At 42.7% G+C, this 24,362-nt stretch overlaps 1 protein-coding gene across 35 annotated transcripts in view; it reads left to right on the top strand.

Moving 5' to 3' along the window:
* Positions 1–24,362, top strand: part of OBSCN (obscurin, cytoskeletal calmodulin and titin-interacting RhoGEF) — a 328,849-nt gene that overhangs the window by 96,547 nt on the left and 207,940 nt on the right. For all 35 annotated transcript variants that reach the window (XR_008913488.1, XM_056805136.1, XM_056805153.1 and 32 more), the window contains 11 exons: positions 209–370; positions 1,933–2,037; positions 2,975–3,241; positions 4,195–4,464; positions 5,731–5,997; positions 9,150–9,416; positions 10,182–10,448; positions 11,825–12,097; positions 17,080–17,346; positions 22,098–22,364; positions 23,343–23,615. Coding sequence is in view for 34 of the 35 variants with exons in the window: in XM_056805136.1 (XP_056661114.1) it covers positions 209–370; positions 1,933–2,037; positions 2,975–3,241; positions 4,195–4,464; positions 5,731–5,997; positions 9,150–9,416; positions 10,182–10,448; positions 11,825–12,097; positions 17,080–17,346; positions 22,098–22,364; positions 23,343–23,615 (2,685 nt within the window). In the remaining variant the exon portion in view is untranslated. The remainder of the gene's footprint in view (positions 1–208; positions 371–1,932; positions 2,038–2,974; positions 3,242–4,194; positions 4,465–5,730; positions 5,998–9,149; positions 9,417–10,181; positions 10,449–11,824; positions 12,098–17,079; positions 17,347–22,097; positions 22,365–23,342; positions 23,616–24,362) is intronic.

Raw genomic sequence — 24,362 nt, 5'->3', positions numbered from 1 at the left:
TTCCAGCTCTAATAGACTATGTTCTGAAATTGCTGCTATTTCTGATACCACAGTCCCCCTACCATTGCTGACATGTTATGTTCTAAGGGCCCTCGTCATTACTGCTACCATATTCAAAGATGCTTATCGCTTCTGACGTTCTTGGTTCTAAAGACCCTTTCCTCTCTGAAGTTCAGTATGAATGCATTCTCCCTTTCCCATATTCTAGGCAGGAATATACAGATTGTGAAGCCCCTGGAGGATGTGGAGGTGATGGAGAAGGAGAGTGCAACCTTCACCTGCCAGATCTCCCATGATGAGGTGCAGACCCAGTGGTACAAGAACAACAGCAAGATGCGGCCTGGGGACAACATCAGGATGCGCCAGGAAGGTAGGGAAAAGTTGGAGGCGTGAAGTAGGTGAGCAGGGATAGAGAAGGGTTGGGAAGCTAGAAAGGGAACTAACAGACAATCTCAGCATTCCTCAGATGTCTGGTAACATCCAGCTCTCTACCCAGCCTCTTCTGTTCCTAGAACCAGGGTAGGAATAGATCAGCTCAAAACCCGACTTGATTCCCACTACACAGGGGTAATGGGCAGACTCTGGGGAGGGATGAGGGATGGATGCAGGAGACGGGGCCAAGGAAGAGAAACCCTCGACTCTTAAAGAAAGAGCGTGCAGAGCCCAATCTGGAGAACATCCTCGTACTCACCAATGGGCGAAGGGGACCGTCTGCCGTTTTAGAAGGATGCTCCAACGTGAGAACTCAGCTAGGTCATGATGGTGAAATCCATAGACTGGAGGAGAATGAAGTCCTAAGATGTATGAAGAGCCCACTATGTGCAAAGCCATGTGCAAAAACTTATCCTCAAAGAGCTCATATTCTAGTTGGGAAGACATGCACACACACACATGCCCATTAATGTGTGGTGAAAGCTCTTAGGAGGGTTTCTAGCAGGGGACGGGTATCAGGTGGCAGCATACTGATGGCTTCCTAGAGGAGGTGGCACCTGAGGCAGGTCTAATAAGTGTTCAACAGACAGATGCAAGTGGAGGAAGAGGTGGTCATTTGAGGCATAGGAAATGCCGTGAACAAAAGGCAAATAGGTGAAACAGTGGGATGTTTGGGGGTGATAATGGTCTAGTTTAGCAGGAGAGCAGAATATTTGAGAATGAACAGTGGGAAATAAGACTCAAAAAGTACGTAGAGAGAGGTGCCAGGTTATGGAGGACCTGGAAGATCAGGCTACAGCCTTTGGACTTTATTTAGTCGGCTTTCAGGAGCCATTGATGGTTTTTGAGTAAAGGAAGAAAAAAAAAGAGACTTCCCATCTTGACCTTTCTGTATGAGAAAGACCCCATCTCTGACTTGTGTCAGCGAGGTTTGCCTGTTTTTGTTGTCTCCCAAGGGTTCTAGAGCAGCGATTGGGAGGGTAAGTGGCGGGGAAGAAGCAACGGGTCTCTGTTATTTCCACTCCATACCTACTCTTGAGGAACTTTGAATATTATCATTGGTTGTGGAAGTGGAGAAGAGAGGAAGGGGCAACAAGGTAGAATCTGGTTCAGCCCTTGGTTGACTTAGTAAAGGTATTGAGCCTCTTCCTCATAGTGACAGGATCTGCTCTTATGACTTCAGCTAGACTCTAGAACGGTCATGTGTACATTTTCTAGAGTCCAGCAGCTCACCACTCTCTAATTTGGTTTATTATAAGAGACTTCATGGCAAACCAAAGAATAAAGGTGCCTCTAAATCCGCCTACAAACTGAATTCCCATCGTAACTCTTCTGGGCTAGCATCTAGACCCCAAGGCATGTGCTGGGGCAACAAACAGGCTAACGTTAATGCAGGGTCTTTCATTCAGTACTTTACACACTGGGGAATCACATCGATGAGCAGAGGCAATGGCAGTTGCTAGGGACTAGCCTGGGCCCTGACCCTCTCCTCTTCTCCAGGAACAACCTACTCCTTACTCTACCGGAAAGTCATGGTGGAAGACGCAGCTGAGATCAAATTTGTGGCAGAGAATGCAGAATCTCGAGCCCAGCTCAGAGTGAAAGGTAAGGAATGCCATGAAGAAAGAAAGGGCACCAGTGTTGTAGAATATAAGGGGAGGGGGAGCAGCTAGGTAGCTTAGTAGATTGGGAGCTAGGCCTAGAGACAGGAGGTCCTGGGTTCAAATCTGGCCTCAGATACTTTCTAGCTGGGTGGCCCTGAGTAAGTCACTTACCCCACTGTTGCCTAGCTCTTACTGTTCTTCTGCCTCATCAATACTATACAGTATTGATTCTAAGATGGAAGAAGGGTTTTAAAAAAGAATACAAGGGTAGGGTATGCCTCTCCAAAATAGACATATGCCCAAATTAAACCTAAGTGATTCTGCATAGGGCAAAGTGAAAAAAAATCCACACGTCCTAATATACATCAGGAAAGTAGCATGGTATAATGGAGATACTTAAGTATTAGACTCAAGAAGACCCATGTTCAAATCTTGCCTCTGGCACTAGCTGTGCCTATAGCAAGTCACTTAATTGGGCATTTCCATGAACAAAAATCTTTTTTTTTTCTGCCACCTACTTCCTGGACCCACAAAAAAGACAAAGTAATAATAAATATGCATAGTCAAATAAAATAACGATAAGTTATAGCTGTGTCTCAGTCTATGTCAGTGGAGGGAGTTTTCACACATAAAATCATAGGTCCTTGACACATTGACAAATATATGTCCCACGCTAATTGGCAGCCTCAAAGAGGCTAGAGAGAAGAAAATCATGAATAAGGAGGGAGATGGCATGAGGATGGTTAGAAAGAAAAGAAGATAGAGAAAGGTTTTTGTCATGGTTAAAGGGCCTGAAGAGAGAGAGAGAAATAAGGAAATGGAATGTTCTGTGTTCCCTGGAGGAGTAAGGAAAGGGGATGGGAGGTCTGTGTCCATTGGAGAAATTAGGACCTTGCTGAACTTTGGTGGGGCCCATCCCCTTTTCTCCTCTTCCTTAGAGCTGCCCGTGGTTATTGTGCGACCACTGAGGGACAAAATTGCCATGGAGAAACACCGGGGAGTGCTAGAATGCCAGATGTCAAGAGCCAGTGCCCAGGTGCGATGGTTCAAGAAGGATGTGGAGCTCCATGCTGGGCCCAAGTATGAGATGGTCAGCGATGGCATCTACCGGAAGCTCATCATCAATGATGCTCAGCCAGAGGATGAGGACACATACACCTGTGATGCTGGCGATGCTAAGACCAGTGCTCATTTCTATGTGGAAGGTACAAGGGAAAAGCTCTGGGCTCAGGTGGCAGGGGTGGGGGAAATCAGATTTTGCTTGGACAAAACGTTTGCCCCTTGACAAGAACTGCTAGAATATATGCTTCTCTGGCAGTTTTCAAGAATGCAGAGTCCCAAGGAGGTTTGGGGAGGGAGGACGTTAGGTGGAGGCATAGAAAGGATGGTACATTCTGTTCCAGATAGGAAAATAAAAGATACAAAAGTTCAATGATTTATCTGGATGACAAATAGGGCTGTGCTCCAAGCAAGGCCATCTGAGTGCCTGTCAGCCTCTTCCCACCACCCAGACTTCACTATCAGTACTCAGTGTACACAATTTTACCTTCTTCCTCTTCTCCCCTCCCCACCACCTCCACAAAAATGACCATTTCCTTAAAACAGTTCCTTAAAACATCGACCTCACCTAGTTCAAGGTAGCTTGATAGGATTATTTACACTGAAGTTCATGTTTGCTAATAATAATAAATAATAAATCATTAATATTTATGCCCTCAAAGAAGATGTTTATGGTCAGCAGAGCTTTAACCCAAAGGACCAAATCTCTAAGGATGGAATTTCAGACATTGGTAGTTTGGGAAGTAGGATTTGTGTTGGGAAAAAGGGAATGCCCATGTGGGTGGCGATCTAACTCACAGGTAAAGCCAACCTTACCTTCTCAGAATCTATACTGAGTATTGGTTCCAAGACAGGAGAATGGTAAGGGCTAGGCAAATGGGTTCATGCAACTTGCCCAGGGACACACAGCTGAAAAGATCCGAGGCCAGACTTGAATCCAAGGCCTCCAATCTGCAGGCCTGGCACTATCCACTGAGCTGCCTAGCTGCCTCCAATCCTGTTTCTTTAATCCTGATTGTGGGAAGATAGAAGACTTGTTTGACCAGAGAAAGTAGAGTTTGACTCCTCTCCTCTCTCCTTCTCTCCCTTTTCCCTAAAGAACAATCCATTACCATTGTAAGGAACCTGAAAGACATGGAGGTGATGGAACCAGCTCCCGCCTGGTTTGAGTGTGAGATCTCCATTCCCTCCGTCCGTCCCCCCAAGTGGCTACTGGGAAAGACGGTGCTGCAGGCTGGACGAGATGTGACCATTGAACAAGTAGAGACGGTCCACCGCCTGACCCTCCACCGGACCTGCTCCACCATGACAGGCCCCGTGCATTTCACCATTGGCAAATCCAAGTCCACAGCTCAGCTCATTGTCTCAGGTAACTTCTCATGCTAGAGTGTGATGCCATCATTCCTGCTTCTGTTGTCACTCCTCCAGGGACTTGCAGAGAAGGGACTTCTTAGGGCTTATATCCTTTGGGCAAGAACCCTGTCCCTTTTCTTTCTTCTGCTTTTTCCTTAATAACAAGCCATGAATGTCAACACATTCACGCTGGCTATCTTCAGTGTAGAAAATATCTTTTACCCTAGGGTTGGATTCCAAGTCAACTATGACAACCTCCCTGCTTCAAGTCTCTCTCTTCTAATTTATTCTCCATTCAGCGGTCAAATTAGTCTTCCTAATCATTTTTGACCATATCACTATTCCCCTTATTTGGCAACTCCAGTGGCTCCCTATTACCTCCAGGACCAAATAGGAAGTCCTCTGCTTGGCATTCAAAGCCCTTCATAACTTTTCATCCTTTCCTACCTTCCCAGTCTTCTCATTTATAGCTTAATTCCTCCCACACACTCCTACATACTTTGTAATCCAGTGACATAGGCACCTTTGCAGTTCTTCAGAGACAGCACTCCAGTTCTAAACCTGGACATTTTCACTAACATTAGGGGTTTATTTCAACACTTTACTTTGTAGAAGACGAAATAAGACCTAAAGCAGGTCACATGACTCATAAGTGTCTAGACTTGAACCCAGGTCTTGGCATCAGAAGCTGAGTAGGGCTAAGATAGGCAGAGGTGGATGGATGAATAATTTGGAATGGCATGGGCCTCCGAGCTCTCCTCCTTAACTTCTCCCAGTTAAAATTCTGCCACTCTCTTCTTGCTATAACTTGGTATTCTATTTTGAGGTCAGCAGAGGAGGGAATGGCTAGCTCCATTGTACTAAGGAGGCTCATTTCCCACCTGGTTTAGTTAGCTTTGATTCTGCTTTCTTTGAACCCGCCGGTTACAACCACCTGAACAATACTTTACTAGGTTGCTCCGCAGAAGACAAAGACAGAGGCCATTCCTGGTCTATAGGCAAAGCTTTTGCCCCTTGGCAAAAACTCCCAGACTGGATGCTTCTCTGGCATATTTTTCCAGAGTGCAGTGTCAGCTCTAGCGCACAAGGAGAGTTTGGGAAGGACATGAGAGGAGGCACAGAGAGGCTAGTACATTATGTTCCAGATAGGGAACTGGAAGATACAAAAGGTTCAGTGATTTGTCACAAAGTCTAGAGAAGGACTTTCTCCCCCGTGCCAGAAAGAGAGGTCTAGCCTGTTGATCACTGAGCCGTCCTCATTGGCATGCTGGTCATCTTCCAGACATCCCTGTGCTGCTGATCCGGAAAATGGAGGACAAAACTGGCCGGGAGCAGCAGTCTGTGGTCCTGTCTTGTGATTTCAAGCCCGCTCCTAAGGCAGTGCAATGGTATAAGGATGACACCCCTCTTGAGCCCTCTGAGAAGTACAAGATGAAGCTGGAGAATCACATGGCAGAGTTGCGGATTCTGCGGCTCACGCCCAGTGATGCTGGTGTCTACCGGTGCCAGGCTGGCAATGCCAGCAGCAGTGCCACAGTCACTGTGGAAGGTATGGTACTTGACAGGGGCAGGAGTACAGGGAGGGGGCAAAGTGGAAATGGGCTGGAGAAACTCTCCATTGACTATATACCCTCTTCCACCTTGGAAGTTTGGTAGAGAAATTCAGCCATCTTGACTTTCTTGTATCTCTCATCCATGAGCCCAAGAGATGGGTGGCTATCTAATTTGTTCTTAATTGCTTAATTGCATAGTGTCTGAATATGGGATGCAACAGGTTTTGGGGAACTTCTTTGATTATAGACCAAGCTGGTAGAGTCCCACCAGCATTTGCATAAGCATTTGCCAGCAATGGTCATTTGTTCATGTTTATGGCTGCCCATTTCCTTAAGTGCAATGCAGAGTGACCCTGTCTTCACTCTTGCCTTGGGCTGCTGACTCCTTGCATAAAACAAGTGACTTTGAAGCACCCAAGATTTTTTTTTCTACAACTTGTTTTTCTTTCTTTTTTAAAAAATTAATTTTTTGGTCAATTTAGAACATTATTCCTTGGTTACAATAATCACAGTATTTTCCTCCCTCTCCGCCACCCACCCTTCCTGCAGCCGATGTGCAATTTCATTGGGTTTTACTTGTGTCCATGATCAGAACCTATTTCCATGTTGTTGATGTTTGCACTGGGATGATCATTTAGAGTCTACATCCCCAACCATATCCCTTTGATCCATGTATTCAAGCAGTTGTTTTCTTCAGTGTTTTTACTCCCACAGTTTTTCCTCTGAATGTGGATAGTGTTCTTTCTCATAGATCCCTCCAAGTTGATCAGGATCACTGCATTGCCACTAATGGAGAAGTCCATTACATTCGATTGTAGCACAGTGTATCAGTCTCTGTGTACAACTGTTCTCCTGGTTCTGCTCCTTTCGCTCTGCATCACTTCCTGGAGGTCATTCCCTTCACAAGGAATTCCTCCAGTTCATTATTCCTTTGAGCACAATAGGATTCCATCACCAACAGACACCACAATTTGTTCAGCCATTCTCCAATTGAAGGGCATCCCTTCATTTTCCAATTTTTTGCCACCACAAAGAGCGCAGCTATGAATATTCTTGTACAAGTCTTTTTCTTTATTATCTCTTTGGGGTACAAACCCAGCAGTGCTATGGCTGGATCAAAGGGCAGACAGTCTTTTAGTGCCCTTTGGGCATAGTTCCAAATTGCCCTCCAGAATGGTTGGATCAGTTCACAACTCCACCAGCAATGGATTAGTGTCCCTACTTTGCCACATCCCCTCCAGCATTCATTACTTTCCTTTGCTGTCATGTTAGCCAATCTGCTAGGTGTGAGGTTATACCTCAGAGTTGTTTTGATTTGCATTTCTCTGATTATAAGAGATTTAGAATACTTTTTCATGTGCTTATTAATAGTTTTGATTTCTTTAACTGGAATAATTGGCATCCAACTTGTTTTTCTGATGAAATTCTGCACATGCTTGTGTCTTGGCATACTGGATTCCTAGCTTTTAAAAAAAAATTATTGATGGGTTCTCTTTTCCTTTTTTAAAAAAAAATCTGTTATTTTCCAATAGAGTTCTGTCTCTACCCTCCATTGTGACAGCTAAGTTTAATTTTTAACACATTGTCCGTATCTGTAAACGTATATCTCATTCCATACCTGTAGACTACCATCTCTCTGCCAGGGGGCAAGAGCTCTCTGGACTTGATTTTTAGACTGATTTCTGGGCCTGTTTTCCAAAATGGGTCATGGAGACTGGATCATAGTAATCCTTGTATCTTCTTTTTTTTTTTTTAAACTCTTACCTTCCATTTTAGAATCAATACTGGGTATTGGTTCTAAGACAAAAAAGTGGTAAGGGCTAGGGTTAAGTCACTTATCCATGGTCACACAGCTAGGAAGTGTCTGAGGTCAATTTTGAACCCAGGACCTCTCATCTCTGGGCCTGACTTTCAATCCACTGAGCCACCCAGATGCACCCAATACTTTTATCTTCTGCTTATTTTTGTTGGTTTTCTTTATGCCTAGCTAATAATTATTGACATTCACCAGCCCTATTCCCTATCTTTTTAGGAGTTGACAACATGGGATATTTTCCAAATATCAATATTGTTAAAACTCTCTTATGTTGACCTGGAGATGGGGAGGTGGATTTAGGGCCCACTGCTGCTTCTCTCCATCTTCAGAGTAAGGAGAGTCCTAAATATAGGTCTCCTGTAAGCTTATTCTTTGTATATAGTTAAATGTTGGTGTGTCCTATTTGTTCACAAGGCCAGAGAGCAGGAATGACTAAAGATGTGACCTCTTCCTCCCTTGCTTTAAACCACTGAATCTTAAGCATTTTGAAAATAAATCTCCAGTCCTTTCATCCTCACTTTTTTTAAACCCTTACCTTCCATTTTAGAATCAGTACTATGCATTGGTTCCAAGGCAGAAGAATGCTAAGAACTAAGCAACGGGGGTTAAATGACTTGACCAGGGTCACATAGCTAGGAAGTATCTGAGGCCAGATTTGAATCTAGGACCTTCCATCTCTAGGTATGGCTCTCTATTCACTGAGCCACTCAGATGCCCCCTCATCCTCATTTTTGCAACCCTTCCCTCCTCCAGGATATGGGGGTGGATATCAGTTGCTTCTGAGACATTGGTATGTGGTAGCAGCTTACTTTAACTGTAAGCTTAGGTTTGAAAGTGACCTGTGCTGATGTGACCTCACTCACCATGGATGTCTATCACATTGTAGCATCCTCAGGAATTCCTCTGGCCTCTGAAATCGATCCCTCACTCTGAAACTAACCGGGTCTGAACTTAGCCTGGCTGGTCCTCAAATGAAGGCTGTATATAGCTGGAAGAGACCCTAGACGTCAGCTAGTCCCATCTCCTCATTTTATAGATAAAGCTATTAAGGTACAGAACAGTTAAGGGACTTGCCTAGGATTACACAGTCAATAAGCATCTGAGGCAAAAGGCACCTTCTGCTTTCAGGTGTGGTTCTCTATCCTTTATGCCCATCTCCTTGTCCATGACCACCAAGCCCACACGTGAAGCCTTTCCAAGCCCCGTGCTTCATTAGCGTGGCCTTGAAGAGCCCAGTCTTATCTTAAGAGCAGCGAGACAAGCGGGACTCGGCCTTCTCCGGTTTATAACTCGCTTGACTTCTGGGCCTCCTCCTTGGCTCTCCCCCAACAGCTCGTGAAGTAGCCGTGGTACAGCCCCTCCAGGACGTAGAGGCAACAGAGGAGGGCAGCGCCAGCTTCTCGTGCGAGCTGTCTCATGAAGATGAGGAGGTGGAGTGGCTCCTGAACGGGACTCTGCTCTACAATGACAGCTTTCATGAAATCTGCCACACGGGAAGACGCCATACGCTGGTGCTTAAGCGCGTGAGCCTGGCGGACGCGGGCACCGTGAGTCTCAAGTCAGCCAAGGTGTCGCAGTCAGCCCAGCTGACGGTGAAAGGTGAGAAGGGGCTGTACGGTGGGGTGGTGGGGAACCGCCTTCTGACCACCCTGCCCTTTTTAGGACTTCGTTTGCAATATGGCGCCCTGGCATGCTTTGGGGGAGGAGAGGGTCCTCACAGGGCAAGGATAGCCAACAACCTCCAAGCTATTGAGGAGGTGCCTCCCAAGGATTTCTCCCAGGCTTCATTCTAGAAAACTGGGTTCTCTTCCCAGCCCAGGTCCCCTCTCAGCAGAGCGAGATACATCCTGATTGTAGGAAGGAGGGCAGCCTGGGTTTGAGAGCTTCTCTATCCCCTTCAGAGATGTCCGAGTTTGGAGCCAACTTGATTCTCAACCCATGTGTCTCTAGACTGGAAAGAAACCTCATTATTTAAGTCCAGAACCTTGGAGTTCCCCTTTTCTGGACTTCCTCAGGCTTCCCAGTAGTAAAAGGCAGAGTCAGATTCAAAAGTCACTTGCAAACATTTCTGACTGTAAAGCTTTGCTGCTCCCCCTGTTATTCGAGATGTCAAATTCCCCAATTATTGCATAGGTGAGCAGAAAGCCAAGATTCCGGGGGTGATGGGTGCAAAAGGGCCTTGAATGTCCTCCTCCTTTGCTCTCTGACCCCATCATTTCAGAGAACCAGAATTTTAGGCAGATTCTTTAGTGAACAAAGAGGGGATGTGGAACAGGGTTTGTGGTTTAGACTGGAAGGGAAATGATGAACTAGTTTCTGAAAAGCAGTGAGAACCCAACGCATTCCCTCTCTCTGACCCACCAGAGAAGCCTGTGGTGTTCCTCAAGCCCCTGGATGACATGGCAGGAGAAGAGAGGGGCACGCTGGCTCTGGAGTGTGAAGTCTCTCATCCCAAGGCACAAGCCATCTGGCGGAAGGATGGGGTGGAGCTGGGCATCAGCGACAAATACGATATCCTGCACACTGACCGGACCCGGGGGCTGGTGATACACGACCTCTCTCGGGACGATGCTGGCCTCTATACCTGTGACATCGGCACTGACCTGACCCGCTCCCAGGTCAGCGTGCATGGTAAGTGGTCCTCGTGTTGGGGCAGTCAGAAAATCTGGGTTCAAGTGCAACTCTGTCGCTAACCAGAGACAGGACTCAGATTCTGAGCCTCAGTTTTATTTGTAAAATGGGGAGGAAATGGCCTTTTCTTTCAATTTCCCAAATGAAATCTCTTAGGGAATCAAAAGTCCCAAGTTCATTTCTCTTTATTAAATAGGATTCAGAGAGGCCAAACTCTGGAGCAAACAAACCAGCATAGCCCACACAGATGAAAATGCCACTGGGGAATGTTTTACAAAACAAATAAAAAATAATTCAACATGATAAATGCTAAATTATGGTTTTCTCAGTCAATAGACCATCTGTAGGGATCTCTTTTCATTTGAGTTTGGCACTACTACAGTATCCCTGTCTCTAGGTCTTGGTTTCCTTATTGTAAAATGAGAGGACTGGACCAGATTATCTCTAAAGTTCCTCCTAATTTAAAATCCTACGATTCTAGAAGATGGTGCTAATAATATTGGCACCGCCTCACGAGAGCATAGTCATAGATTTAGAGCTAGGAGGGACTTTAGTAGACCTTTAGTTTGGTCCAACCCCTTCATTTTACAGAGGAGGAAATTTAGGACAGCTAGGTTGCACAGTGGACAGAGTGCCGGGCCTTAAATCAAAAAAGACCTGAGTTCAAATCCAGCCTCAGACACTTACTAGCTGTATGACCCTGGACAAGTCACAAGTTTGCCTCAGTTTCCTCATCCATAAAATAAGCTGGAGAAAGAAATGGCAAATCACTCAAGTATCTCTGCCAAGAAAACCCGGAATCTCACAAAGAGTTGAATATGACTGAAAATGACTACATGACAATTAAAAACTTGTCCAAGGTCATACAAGTTAACATGTCCCTATGCTGGGATTTGAATCCAGGTCCCTTGCCTTTCAGTCCAAGGTTCTTTCACTTTGTAATCACTAAAGTACTATAGACATGTGAGCAATGACGCTATTATGAAGAAGAAACCCTTTCAGGTCTGCTTTCACAAGGAGAAAACATTTACAATTAACACATGAAACTGATATGTCAGTGGGCATTGCTGAAGTGCTTGACATTTTTTGGTGTAGTGGAAGAGACACTGGATTTGGAATCACATGATCTGGGTTTGAATGCTGACTCAGCTCCTTGAATGATTTTCAGTCAATCTTTGGACCTCAGTTTCCTTCCCTGTGAAATGAAGGGTTTAGACCATCTCTTTTAGCTTTATGATTTTATGATTCTGTGAGTCTTTCACAGAGACCAAATGTTTCCAGATGCTCATTGGGAGGGAGAAGAAAGGAAATCTGGCCCGATGTGGTGTGGTTTGGCTTTCATAAGACTCCTGTGTTTTATCACCTTGTCCCTTCAGAGCTGCACATTGGCATCACCAAACGCCTGAAGACCACAGAGGTGCAGGAGGGAGACAGCTGCACCTTGGAGTGCATCCTGTCCCACCAGAGTGCTGGCGATGTGGGCACTTGGACAGTCAATGGGAAAGAGGTGGGTGGCTCTGGCCGCTTCCGGGCCTCGTGCCAAGGCCGCAAATACACCCTCACCCTCCGAGAGGCAGCCATGATGGACGCTGGCGAGGTGGAGTTCACCGTCCGGGATCTCACTTCTAAAGCATCCCTGATCATCAAAGGTAGGAGCCAGGGCTCTGTCCTTCTCTTCAGTTTCTTCCTTCCCCTTTCCCCGTCCTTCCAGCCTTGAATTTGTGCCTCTGATGTTGGCTGAGCCATTCTCAGGGATGTCATACTAAGAGGATTATATAGATTTAGAGTCAGGGACCAGAGAGGCCCTCGAGTCCAACCCCTTATTTTACAGAGATGGTCAGTCATTTACCAGGATCACACCGCTGGGTGGGAGAGGAACCTCGGCCTTCTGACTCCACGCCCAGTGTCCTATCCACTACAGTCGGTGCTGTCCAGAGTAAAAGAGCGAGGAGCTCTCACGGGTCTCTGATTGCCGAGGCTTTGAAGCTCCTGGTGAGACAATTAGCACTGAGGAAACCTGGCAAAATATAGAAGGAAGCTTTGGGCTAAAACTGGCCTATTAGAATGACAACTCAGAGGGCAGCACCTCTGCCTTGTTTCATTTTTATACCCCAACCCAGCCCTGCGCCCAGGCCCTGGGGCATGGTAAGGGTTTAATCAGCATTTTTTTCTTTTTAAATTATTGATTAGACAAGTGCTAATCCTGAAACCATCCTTTCTTCTTCTTATAGATAATCCACAAGAGAAAAATCATTCCCCAATTATCTATGATTTGGCAAACAGTCTTCCCAGATTAGTCAATGATGGCTCTCAGGGTGATGCTTTCTGTCACATCCCCACATTGCAGCCCATTGCCCCATCATGGGTTTGGGCTGCAAAGCTAACCTCCAAGCCCTGTCATGGACTGCTATAACTAGATAAGAATCAGAACAAGGATTTTCTTTTTTTTTTTTAACATTATTTTATTTGGTAATTCCCAAACATTATTCATTGGAGACAAAGATCATTTTCTTTTCCTCCCCCACCCCCACCTCTCCCATAGCCGATGTGCGATTCCACTGGGTATCACATGTGTTCCTGATTCCAACCTATTCAGAACAAGGATTTTCATTTCTTTGTCATTGCAGACCTTCAGGGGCCAGCGATGCTAGCCTAGCATCCTAGTCTTGTCTGAGCTCTCCATTCTGCCTTTATTATTGCAGTGATTCCCTTTTCATTATTATTATGATCATTATTCTGTAGTCTTCCTGCCTACATCATTCTGCATCAGTTCAGATAAATACTGACTCTCAAATCATGGCCCTTACCACTACGCTACCCTGCTTGGGTCACATACACTGCCGTTCCCCCACCAAACTCAACCAATGGCATCTTCTTCGGGTCTCAGGGAGCTTCTCAAAGGGTGGGTTTTGCCTGTACCTTGAGGCTGTATTTAGAAATGAATCATAAGAAACTCCAAAGAAACTGAGCATAAAGGGTTAATTGTGATGATTCCCTTTACATTAGTATTATGATTTATTATCATGACTCCAAATTCTTTTTTTCTTTCATTTTAAATTATATTGATATCTCTTGTTTTTCTAGCTTCAGAATATATCCCTCCTCTACCACAAGCCAAGTAGTTATCTTTCATAACAACAAATTTAAAAGAAAGAAGAAACAAGTAAGCGAGTAAAACTAACCAATACATCAACAGTATGCACAGAACCTCACATCCCTAGTCCTGAACTTTGGCATAAAAAGGAGGCGGACTTTTCATACCTCTTCTCCAGGCTGTTATAATTACATAGAGTTTAGTTTTAACTCAGTTTTCTTATCTTGTCCATTTCCATTGTTGTAGTCACTGAGTAGGTTGTTTTCTTGGCTCAAATCAATCAATAAGCATTTATTAAATGCCTACTGTGTGTCAGGCACTATGAAAAGCTTTGAAAATACAAAAAGAGGCAAAAGACAGGCCCTGCCCTTGAAGAGCTCACAATCTAATGGGGAAAGACAACAAGCAAATAAATATGTACAAATTATATATGAGATAAACAGGAAATAATTAGTAGAAGGAAGGCACTAGAATTAAGAGGGGATTAGAAAAGGCTTTTTGTTCTGTTTACTTTTTTCTGTAATCAGTTCCTATAAGTTCTGGCTCTCAGTCCATCACTCTTATCACTTGGATAGCATATATCACTGCTCCCTGCCAAACACAATCTCTGACCAGCTAGAGGCCTGGGGTCTAGTGATGAGCTTACCATCATCCCCTGTGACTGTGCCATGGTTGCTTGTGGGAAACAACACCAATGTCAATAAATCTAGGAGTGGGGGGTCTGGAGGTATGGTTTTCTTAGCTTCCCAGAGTAGAGTTTAATAACCCTTTTGTTCTAAATCACATGGTTTGTGGATTAGAATGTAGCAAAGAATTATATTTGTGTTTATGCCCTTGATTTTATTCGTTAAAGAAAACAATTTTGGGTGTGCTAATTCCCTAATTAGAAAGTGGTCATCATTTGAAGGTAAATTACCAGGCTGAAAGTGACATAGGCATAATCTGATTTCTTGGGCAATTCTTTCATCCTTTCAACAAGTTATCCCTTGTTGGGCTAAGATCAGGTCTCACCCAAAATCTCTGATCCTGTGGATTTTCCAGATTTGATGGACATGAACTACTTAAGAACTTTAGTGGGAACAGGCAGCTAGGGCAATGCTTGGCCCCTCCATTTGGTTTCCAGAAGTAATCCCATCCCACTTTAGATGTCTCTGGGCTCTCTGGTTGCCTTGAATATCAATATACCCCAATTCTACTACATGCTGATGTTCCTTCTGCAATTTATCCTCCTTTCTACACATTTCTTACTCACCACTTTCTATCATGTATCTCAGACTAGGGGTAAGGCATTCGGTAGCATCCCCAGGCTTGGGAATTTTTTCACTTTGTCCAGAAAAAGAAAGGAAGGCCTCCAGTATATTGAGTGGACTTTATGTGTTGAATTCTTGCAGGGATGTGGGCAAAAGCTGAACAAGATGGGCAGATATAGTAGGCTGTGATGTGCTTAACTCTTGGGTGGGATGCCCACACCAGAGAGTTCAAGGTTCTATTTGAGCATTTTGAGTAAGGCTGGAGTGACTGTATAGGGCTCTCTTCCACATGGCAAGGATGAGGGACCCCAAAGTCTAGAAAATCCTGCATCAAGTTTTTTGGCCCTCCCTTCACACCAGAGAAGTCAGATTTTTTCTTTTTCTTTTATAGGATATTTACAATACTTTATTATTAAGTTTAGGTTAAGTATTTGGTCATAGCCTATATGTAGGTCAATGTTATATAAAAATGTGTTTCTAAACTTTTTCTGTGTCATCTGTGGCTTCCACAAAACTCCCCCAAAACTCCCATTTAATTTCTTATGCTGATCCATGAGATATCAAAACCATGATGGGGGAAGTCACAATATGGAAGAGTTACCTGTACTTCCTTGGAATGTACTGATGATCCTTTTCAGATAGAGGTTGGCCTAAGTGGCTTCTCAGATCTCTTATGGCTCTGGGATTGTTCATTCTTTGTGATTTGGGGATAAGATGGTACATGTTAGGTGAAAGACATGGCAACCTCACAGCTATAGCTTTAAGGTCTATCTGCTAGATTCTATGTTCTAAGCTCCCATCCAGCCCTGGGATTCTATGACTCCATTATCTGGGTCAGAGAAAAGCTGAATTCTATTACTTGGGTACATCCCAAACTGTACCTGGAGATTCCTCATATTGGAGTCAAGTATTTCTTCTATACTAAATGACCAGCAAAATATGACATTGTAGAAGGTGCATTGCCAAGAAAGGGGGAAAAAAGGACCTGATTTAGCAGCTTAGAGAATTCTCTCCATTCCACCCCCCCCCCCAGACAAAAAGGGGAAAGCAGAGAGCTCTCAGCTTCTGTTCAGACTTTCTACCAGCATATGTAATTCCCTGACATTTAATTCAATTCAACAAATAATAGGAGCCTCCTCTCTATAGGACTCCATACTTATTGAATTTTATGATTACAAATATATATTTATGTATTGACACATATATCTATCTCTGTATCTGTATCTATACATAGATACACATATTTTAACAACTGAGCAAGTTCTCATGTTATATATATACACATCTAGGCATATATACATCATTCATATAAATAAGCATATATACTATGTGTGTATATGTATACTATATCAATATATTTATTTTAGATACAAATATGTAATCACCTATTTTATATATTTTATATATTATATACATTTATATTTTATAATATACATAATATGTAACCATATGTGTGTACATATAGACACATAGCCTATACATATACATGGGTCCATGCATATACATGTATAGATTACATACTATACATGCACATATATGTTCTCCTACTGTATATACTATTCGGTATATGCATACTATAAAATTCTATATATGATATATGTATTCTAAACACACATTCTAGATACATATATGTACATATGTGTCGATACATATATGTATATGCACACATGCATGTACTTATATAGTTGTTTACAAATATATGTATGTCTATATTTCAAAGCAGCATAGAAGAAATATAAGGATATACTCCAGGAAAATTTGGGGAGAGATTACCCTCAGCTGGAAGGATAAGAGGATTCCTGATTGATCTGACCCATGAACTGAGCCTTAAAGAAAGGGAAGGAATTCAGCAAGAAGAGACAACAAGGGCAGAATATGTTGCAGATGGAAGGGTCAACCTGGGCAAGTTTATAGAAGTTGGAGAGGATAAAATGGAGCTGAGGAATAGCTAATTATTTAGTTTATTCAGCATTGACAGTACATGAAAGCAAATAATGTGAAAAGTCTAGAATGGTAGGTTGGAACTAAATTCTGGAGGGCCATTAATGCTAGACTAATGAATTTAATATTTTATCCTCTAGGCCATAAGGAGCCACTGAGGGATTTTGAGAAAGGGGTGGGATAGGGTGACATGGTTAGGTGTAGCTAAGCTCGGGTAAGTCAGAGGTCACCCCATCTTCTCTAAACAGAAAGATAACAAGCTACATGTAACAGGAAGACCATGGCTCAGTCTCACATCTGGTTTCTGCTATTCTTCTCTCCTCCACCCCAACCCCATCTCCTCCAGAGAAGCCAGCAGCCATCACCAAGCCCCTAGAGGACCAGAAGGTGCCACCTGGGGAGGATGTGAGCCTAAGCTGTGAACTCTCCAAAGCAGGAGCCACTGTGAGGTGGTTGAAGGATGGCAAAGCAATCAGAAAAGGGCCGAGATATGACCTACGCTATGAGGGTTCTCAGGCCATTCTTGTCATCCGTGCAGCCTCCGTCAAGGACTCTGGCGAGTACACATGTGAGACTGAGACCTCAAAGAGCAAAGCCATCCTCATAGTAGAAGGTATGTAGTCAAGATTGTTTTGTCTCTCTTTTAAAATAATGTTTTACTATTTCCTTTTGTTTTGATCCTGCAATCTGATATACTACACCTGCCCCTTCCCCTCCTCCCACTAAATTTTATTTTGTAAAAGAAAAAGAAAAACAATTTTTCTCCGTTATGGTTATTTGTTCCAGGATGGCTTTTCTTTTTGAACTGGGAGGGGGAAATGAGAGAGAAGAACTAGTGATAAGGTCACACACAAAAAAAAAGATGGTCACTGAAGTATTGTTTTCAATGCTTAAAAGAGAACTGAAGGAAGTTCAGAAGGAAATACAGACAACCTAGATAACTTTAAAAGTAATATATTTAATTTATCAAAGACATTTAAAAAAGCAGGCTGCACTCAATAGAGATTTGCATTTTTGCCTGTTATCCTGGGTCAATTCTGCTCTGCATATGGAAATTTATATGGCAATACATTAAATTCAGGAGATATATATTTTTAAAGATAGTCAAATAAAACCAATTAACCTATTAGAATTTCTTTCCCTTTTTTGGTCTCTTTAGCCAAACTTGTGAAGGGCCTTCCCTTTTGCTTCTCCTCCCCCCCCTCCCATGTGACTTTTTATACTATATACTTTATATTATTAAAAGGTACCTGGGAAGAGAATTTTCCCAAGGATTTTTGGGAAAGGCAGTTGGACCAAGAATCACTCTTTGTACTGTCTTGAATAAGGAATGTTTTTCAAGTAGCTTGCTCTGTGAGTTGGAGGAAATCTGGGGGATTTATTTCCTATATGTATCCTAGCAGATAAGAGAAGAGTGGTGTTGCAGTTCATCTGTTTCACCAATAGGTGGCAGGAGAAGAGAAAATGTGGCGAATTTATTTCTTGAAACATCCTAGCAGACAAGAATGGTATTGCAGTTCCTCTGCTTCACCGATAGATGGCAGGAGACAGCAGCAGCTGAGTGGTGGTGTCTGAAAATTCTGACAGCCTGAGTTACATCTGAGCTGAAGGAAGAAATCCAGCTCTCTCCTCTACCTAACTTATCCATAATCTTTTATTGCTTACTTAATGAACAAATACTTATTACAGTAGTAACCACATGGCCTTTTCTAATCAGGAAAATACTGAAGTAGTGTTCCTTCACATTCCTGTACCATAGTTTGCTTAGCCATCTCATAATTGATGAATGCACACTTCATTTTTTGCTCTCATAGCAAGTGTTACCCTAAATTTTTTTAGTATAGATGAGTCTTTTCTCTCTGCCTTTGACCTCCTTAGGGTATATGTTCAGTAAGTCTCAAATGAATCCAAATTGTTTTCCAGTGCAGTTCAGCTAGCCCTGTACTAATATGGCTGACCATTCCAGCTCCCTTTAATTTTGACTATGGCCATTTTAAAATTCTTTTTGCTATTTTAATGGGCATGGGGTCAAACAGGAGTTGCTTTAATTTGCAGTTCTCTGATCTCTAATGATTTAAAACAACATTTTATATATATGTATGTATATTTTTTACAATTCTTTTAAATACTGTTCATGTCCTTAACTACTTATCTTTTGGGAGAATGGCTCTTGGTCTTACATATTTTGTGTCCATTTCCCATTTTTCTGGGATAAATTAAAAGACTTTTATTGAGGATATTTGATGTGAAGATATTTTTTCCTCCACTTAAGGATTTCTAATTAGCTGCATTGATGTTTTTCCTGCAAAAGCTTTTTGATTTTATGTAAATAAATTGTCTATTTTATCCATTATGATTATTTCTTTCCCTTTTTTGGTCTCTTCAGCCAAACTTGTGAAGGGCCTTCCCTTTTGCTCCCCCCCCCAAGTGACTTTTTATACTTTGTGTATCTATTTGGAGTTTTTGTGGTAGGTGATGTAAGATGCTAGTCTAAATCCAATTTCTACAAAACTGATTTCTGGTAAGCATTCTTTTTGTCTGTTTGGTTTAATAATTTTTTTCAATCATCAAAAAAAAATTTTACTTCCCTCCCACATCTACTCCCTTGAAAGAAAAACAAAGCCACATACATAGTTAAACAAAACAAATTCTTGTATTGTCTGTTCCAAAAATAAGTCTCATTCTGTACCTCGAGTCCATCATTTCTCCATTAGGAGGTAGGTAGCATGCTTTATTCCTGGTCCGTTGAACTCATAGTCAAGCATTGTACTGGCCATGAAGCCAAGCTGGTTATCACCAGTGCCAGAGAACAAGATGATGGACTCTATGAGTATGAATTTGGCAAGGCCCAGAGTAGTTTTTCAAAGCTGTCTGTTTTGACAATGATGGTGTTATTATATAAATGATTCTCTTGGTTCTGTTTATATCACTATTTATTAGTTCATAAAAGTCTTCCCAAGTTATTCTGAAAATTGTTTATGTCTTTTCTTATAGCACAATGATATACTATTACAATCACATACTATATAATTTGGGGAGCCATTCTCCCCTTAATGGACACCCCTTTAGTTTTCAGTTCTTCCCCACTACCAACAGAGCTGCTATAAATTTATAAATATATTTCTGTACTTAAGAGCCCTTTCCCTCTTTCTTTATCTTTCTCGAGTATAGGTCTAATAGTGGTATTGCTGGGTCAAAGGGTAAACAGAATTTAGGAACTTATGGGGCATATTCCAATAACATTCTTTAAGAATAGGAATGAAAAATGAATAATGTGGAAATAGGTATCAAGTGATAACATTTGTACCACCCAGGGGAATTGCTTATTGGCTCTGGGGGGGGGGGAGAGAAAAGGGGGAAGAAAATGAATCATGGAAACATGGAAAAAAATTTTTTTAATTAAAATAAAAAAAAAGAATAGGAATGAACCCTTCCCTCCTCACCTCTTAGTACTTTGTATTCTTGGGTTTATGAAGCATTAAATTGCTATATTCAGTTGTTTCTGGGTCTTGTTAATTTAGTTTGCTTCCCTTCATTTCTCTTTATAGAAGTTATTCCTCTGGGATAAAGCATTTTCTCTCTCTGATGGCCTGACCAAATAGAGATTGCTGCAAAGGGAGAGTAATGAGACCTGCTTGAGCTTTGTTTTAGTTGAGTCTTTTCCCCTAATGACACTCCTATTTTAATAAAGCTTTAAAGTGCACAAAATGCTGTCTTCATTCAGCTCTATGAGGCAGCACAAGATTTTTAACCTCATTTTACAGATGATTAAACTCAGGTTCAGAGTCATTAAGTGACTTGCCCAGAGTCACATAGCCAGTAAGTGTCTGAGGCTAGATTTGAACTCAGATCTTCCTGACTCCAGGACCACTCCTTCATCCACAATGGCACCCCACTGCCTTGTTATGAAGAGCAAATTTGATAAGCATCTTTATAAACCCTAAAGTGCTATAAGAAGGCTATCTCTTACCCCTTATTGGGCCAAGGGTAGGCCACCCTTTTGTATTGCCCAATAGCAAAAAATGGCTTTTACATTTTTAGTGTCTTTAAAGGTTTGGGTTTTTAAAATGTATTTTAATTGTATTTTAAATATTTTACTGCATTAATTTTTCATTTAAACATATTTTTTTTTTAAATATGAAAACCATTCTTCACTTGGAGGCCATTCAAAAACTGGCTGCAGGCTAGATTTGACCCTGGGGCCATAGTTTGACTAATACCTTATTTCACTGGTCTACTTCTCCCAGGACCTAGCAAAGGGCTCTTGTTATAATAGACTCTTAATAAATGTCATTTAAAATGAATTGAGGATAAACTTGTCTAAAAAGTGAAGAAGCTGAGGTTGGAGAGCCCAGAGGTCTAGATAGTCATCAGCCCCTGTTTAAGATAGAATCTAAAAACCAGAGGATGCCAGAGACTCAAACCTTGTTTTGTAAATGAGGAAACTGAGGCTCCCAAGAGAAAAGGACTTGCTCAAGGTGATGCTGCATTAGAACCCAAGTCTGCCACCTTCCTCCCAGACCAGAGTTCTTTCTCCTATGACACCCACCTCTATCAGCTGGAATGAAAACTGGAGATCCCTGGATGGGGAATGGGAAGAGGACCTTTGGTTTGAATCCCAGCTCCACCATTTTGTGAGCATAAGAAAGACATTTTAAAAAATCTAGCATTTCTTTAAAAAAAAAATTTTTTTTTAACCCTTACCTTCCACCTTAGAATCAATACTCAGCATTGGTTCCAAGGCAGAAGAGTGGTAAGGGCTAGGCAATTGGGGGTGAAGTGATTTGCCCAGGGTCACCCAGCTGGAAAGTGTTTGAGGCCAGATTTGAATACATGACCTCCCCTCTCTAAGCCTGGCTCTCAATCCACTGAGCTACCCAGCAACCCCCCCCCCCCCCACACACACAATCTAGCATTTCTAAGGAGATTAAGATTGGCAGAGAGCTTTATGAATATCTCATTTTTGTCCTTACACCAACCCTGGGACGTGGTTCTATTTGCTCTCTTCATTTTACAGTTGAGGAAACTGAGGCAAACAGCAATTAAGTGATTGCCCAGGGTTACCCAGCTAAATGAGTATCTGAAGCAGGATTTAAACTCAGGTCTTCTTGACTTCAGGTCCAGCACTCTATCTGCTTCTCCACCTAGCTGCCGCCTTTCTGGGCCTCAATTTTCTTGCCTATAAAAAAATAGCAAAATATAAAAAGATTACAGAATCTCTGAAGTCCCCTCCAAAGTCTGTGATCCTTTGAATGAATTCTCCCAGATCTCCTTCCTGAGTAAGATGGAGGAGGGGAGTAAAGGGGGCGGGGCGGAATGGAGCTGAGGGCTCTTGGAATGTCATCTCGTCCTCTCATTTCCCAGAAAAGCCCAACCGCTTCACCAAGGAGCTGATGGATGTGAAGGGCGAGGAGAAGGGCACGGCAGTATTCGAATGTGAGACAGAGAAGCCGGCGGCCACCGTGAGCTGGCGAAAGGGGATCACAGAGCTCCAGGCCACCAGGAAGCACGTGCCCAGCCAGGCAGGCACCGCCCTGAAACTCACCATCTCCGCCTTGGACAAAGGCGACAGCGACACCTACACCTGCGACATCGGCGTCGCCCAGTCCCAGGCCAAGCTCGTGGTGCAAGGTGAGGAGAACACGAGGCTCGGTGCCCAGAGAGCTTCTGGCCCAGAAGGGAATCGGGGCAATCCTGAGCCCGCTCCTGTGGCCTTCGCCAGGTCATTCATCTTCACACACGTGTACTGATGTGCATTTACACACACGGGCGGCTGAGGCGTGGGGCCTGTGAGAGGCACTCGCATATGTGTGTCTACATGCAAGAATCTCTCTATGGGCGTTTACCTGTCTGAGGTCACAGCTTTCTCTCTCTGTCTCTGTGTCTCTATCGGCCTCTCTCTCCGTAGCTAAATATAGATATAAATAAATAAAAGATGTAAACATTATATATATGTATATATAAATAAAAGATATAAATATTATATATACATATATGTGTGATATGATAGTAAAATGTAAACAAATATAAAAAGATAAAGACATTTTTAAAATAAATAAATATATAAATATATTTATATGTTGCATAATATATAAATAAAGATTGAGATATAAAAATATAAAAGGAAGCCAGGAATATATATATATATATATATATATATATGAAATAATAATGGAAGTCAAAATTTCATATATTTACATATGTACACATATGTGTGTATACACAGGGAGACATAGAAGAATCCAAGGCCATGTGTCTTATTATAGGCTCCCATTTATATATTAATAATGTTTACATACTTGCACATACATGAGCATAAGAAGCCATAGGTCTTACTATAGGCTCCCACATGTATATACACATATGTATATGCACAGTATACACATGTACATTGTGTATATATACACCCGTGCATGTACAATTACAAATCAGGGGATACTCAAGGATTAAGATTGGGAGAAGTGACCAGTGGTACAGGACTTAAAACTGGAAGGAACCGGAGACATCGCCTTATCTAATTCCATTTTGCAGATGAAAAAACTGTCAAAGTATTACTTTCTGAATTTTAAACATAATGAATTATCATCATCCTCATCTTCATTATTTTAGGCCAAAAAATCCTCATCACCGAGGACCTAGAAGATGTGGAAGTTTCCGAGGGGTCCTCAGCCACCTTTCGATGCCGGATCTCCCCGGCGGACTACAGTCCCGTCCAGTGGTTTCTGGATAAGACCCCCCTCCACACCAATGAGCTCAATGACATTGACGTGCAGCCTGGAGGCTACCACCAGCTGACCGTGAGGCAACTTGCCCTCAAGGACTCGGGGACCATCCACTTTGAGGCAGGGGATCAGAGGACGTCCGCTGCCCTGAGAGTCACAGGTAGCTCATCTGCCTTGGGGGTTGAGCCCGAAGTCTCCTGGGAACCATACTTTCTCTGTGGAGACACCCCTTCCTCTTTCTCTAGCCTCCATTCATGGGATAGCTCTGAACTGTGTCTCCCTATTAGTTTTAGGCAGCCCTGCGACTGGCATTTAAAACAAACAAACAAACAAACAAACCTTTACCTTCCTTCTTAGAATGGATTCTAAGGCTAGGCAATGAGGGTTAAGTGACTTGTCCAGGGTCACATAGCTAGGTCTGAGGCCAGATTTAAATCCTATTTCCAGACATGACTTTCTATCCAGCTACCCCTGACCTATTTTTTTCTAAGCTATATTCTAGGAATATGCCCATCCTGGCAGCATATCATGTTGGTTAGTTTATTTTTTTGTTTGTTTTTCTCAGGACCAACCTAACTAAATATGGGAAAGCCCAGTTGGCCATTTGATGGTAAATTCATTTGGGAATCATGGGAACCCATGAAATAAGTCATCAACAGGCATTGATTACACACTTGTTATGTGTTAGGCACTTGGTTAAGTCTGAGGCTACAAAAAAAGACAAAAATAGTCTTTTGCCTTTAAGGAAGTCAAAATTTAATGAAGGAGGCAGCATGCCAACAACTCTAAACAAAGAAGCTCCCAACAGGTTAAGCTGGAGATGATTTCAGAGGGAAGGCCTCATCCCTGAGGGGATGGATGGGAAAGGCTTCTTGTAGAAATCCTCCCACAGTAGAAGTCTTGGTGG

The sequence above is a fragment of the Monodelphis domestica genome, chromosome 7 (genome assembly GCF_027887165.1).
Source record: "Monodelphis domestica isolate mMonDom1 chromosome 7, mMonDom1.pri, whole genome shotgun sequence".
Taxonomy (NCBI): Eukaryota; Metazoa; Chordata; class Mammalia; order Didelphimorphia; family Didelphidae; genus Monodelphis; species Monodelphis domestica.
The sequence above is the reverse complement of the archived record's forward strand: the minus strand, read 5'-3'. Positions and strand labels throughout refer to the sequence as shown.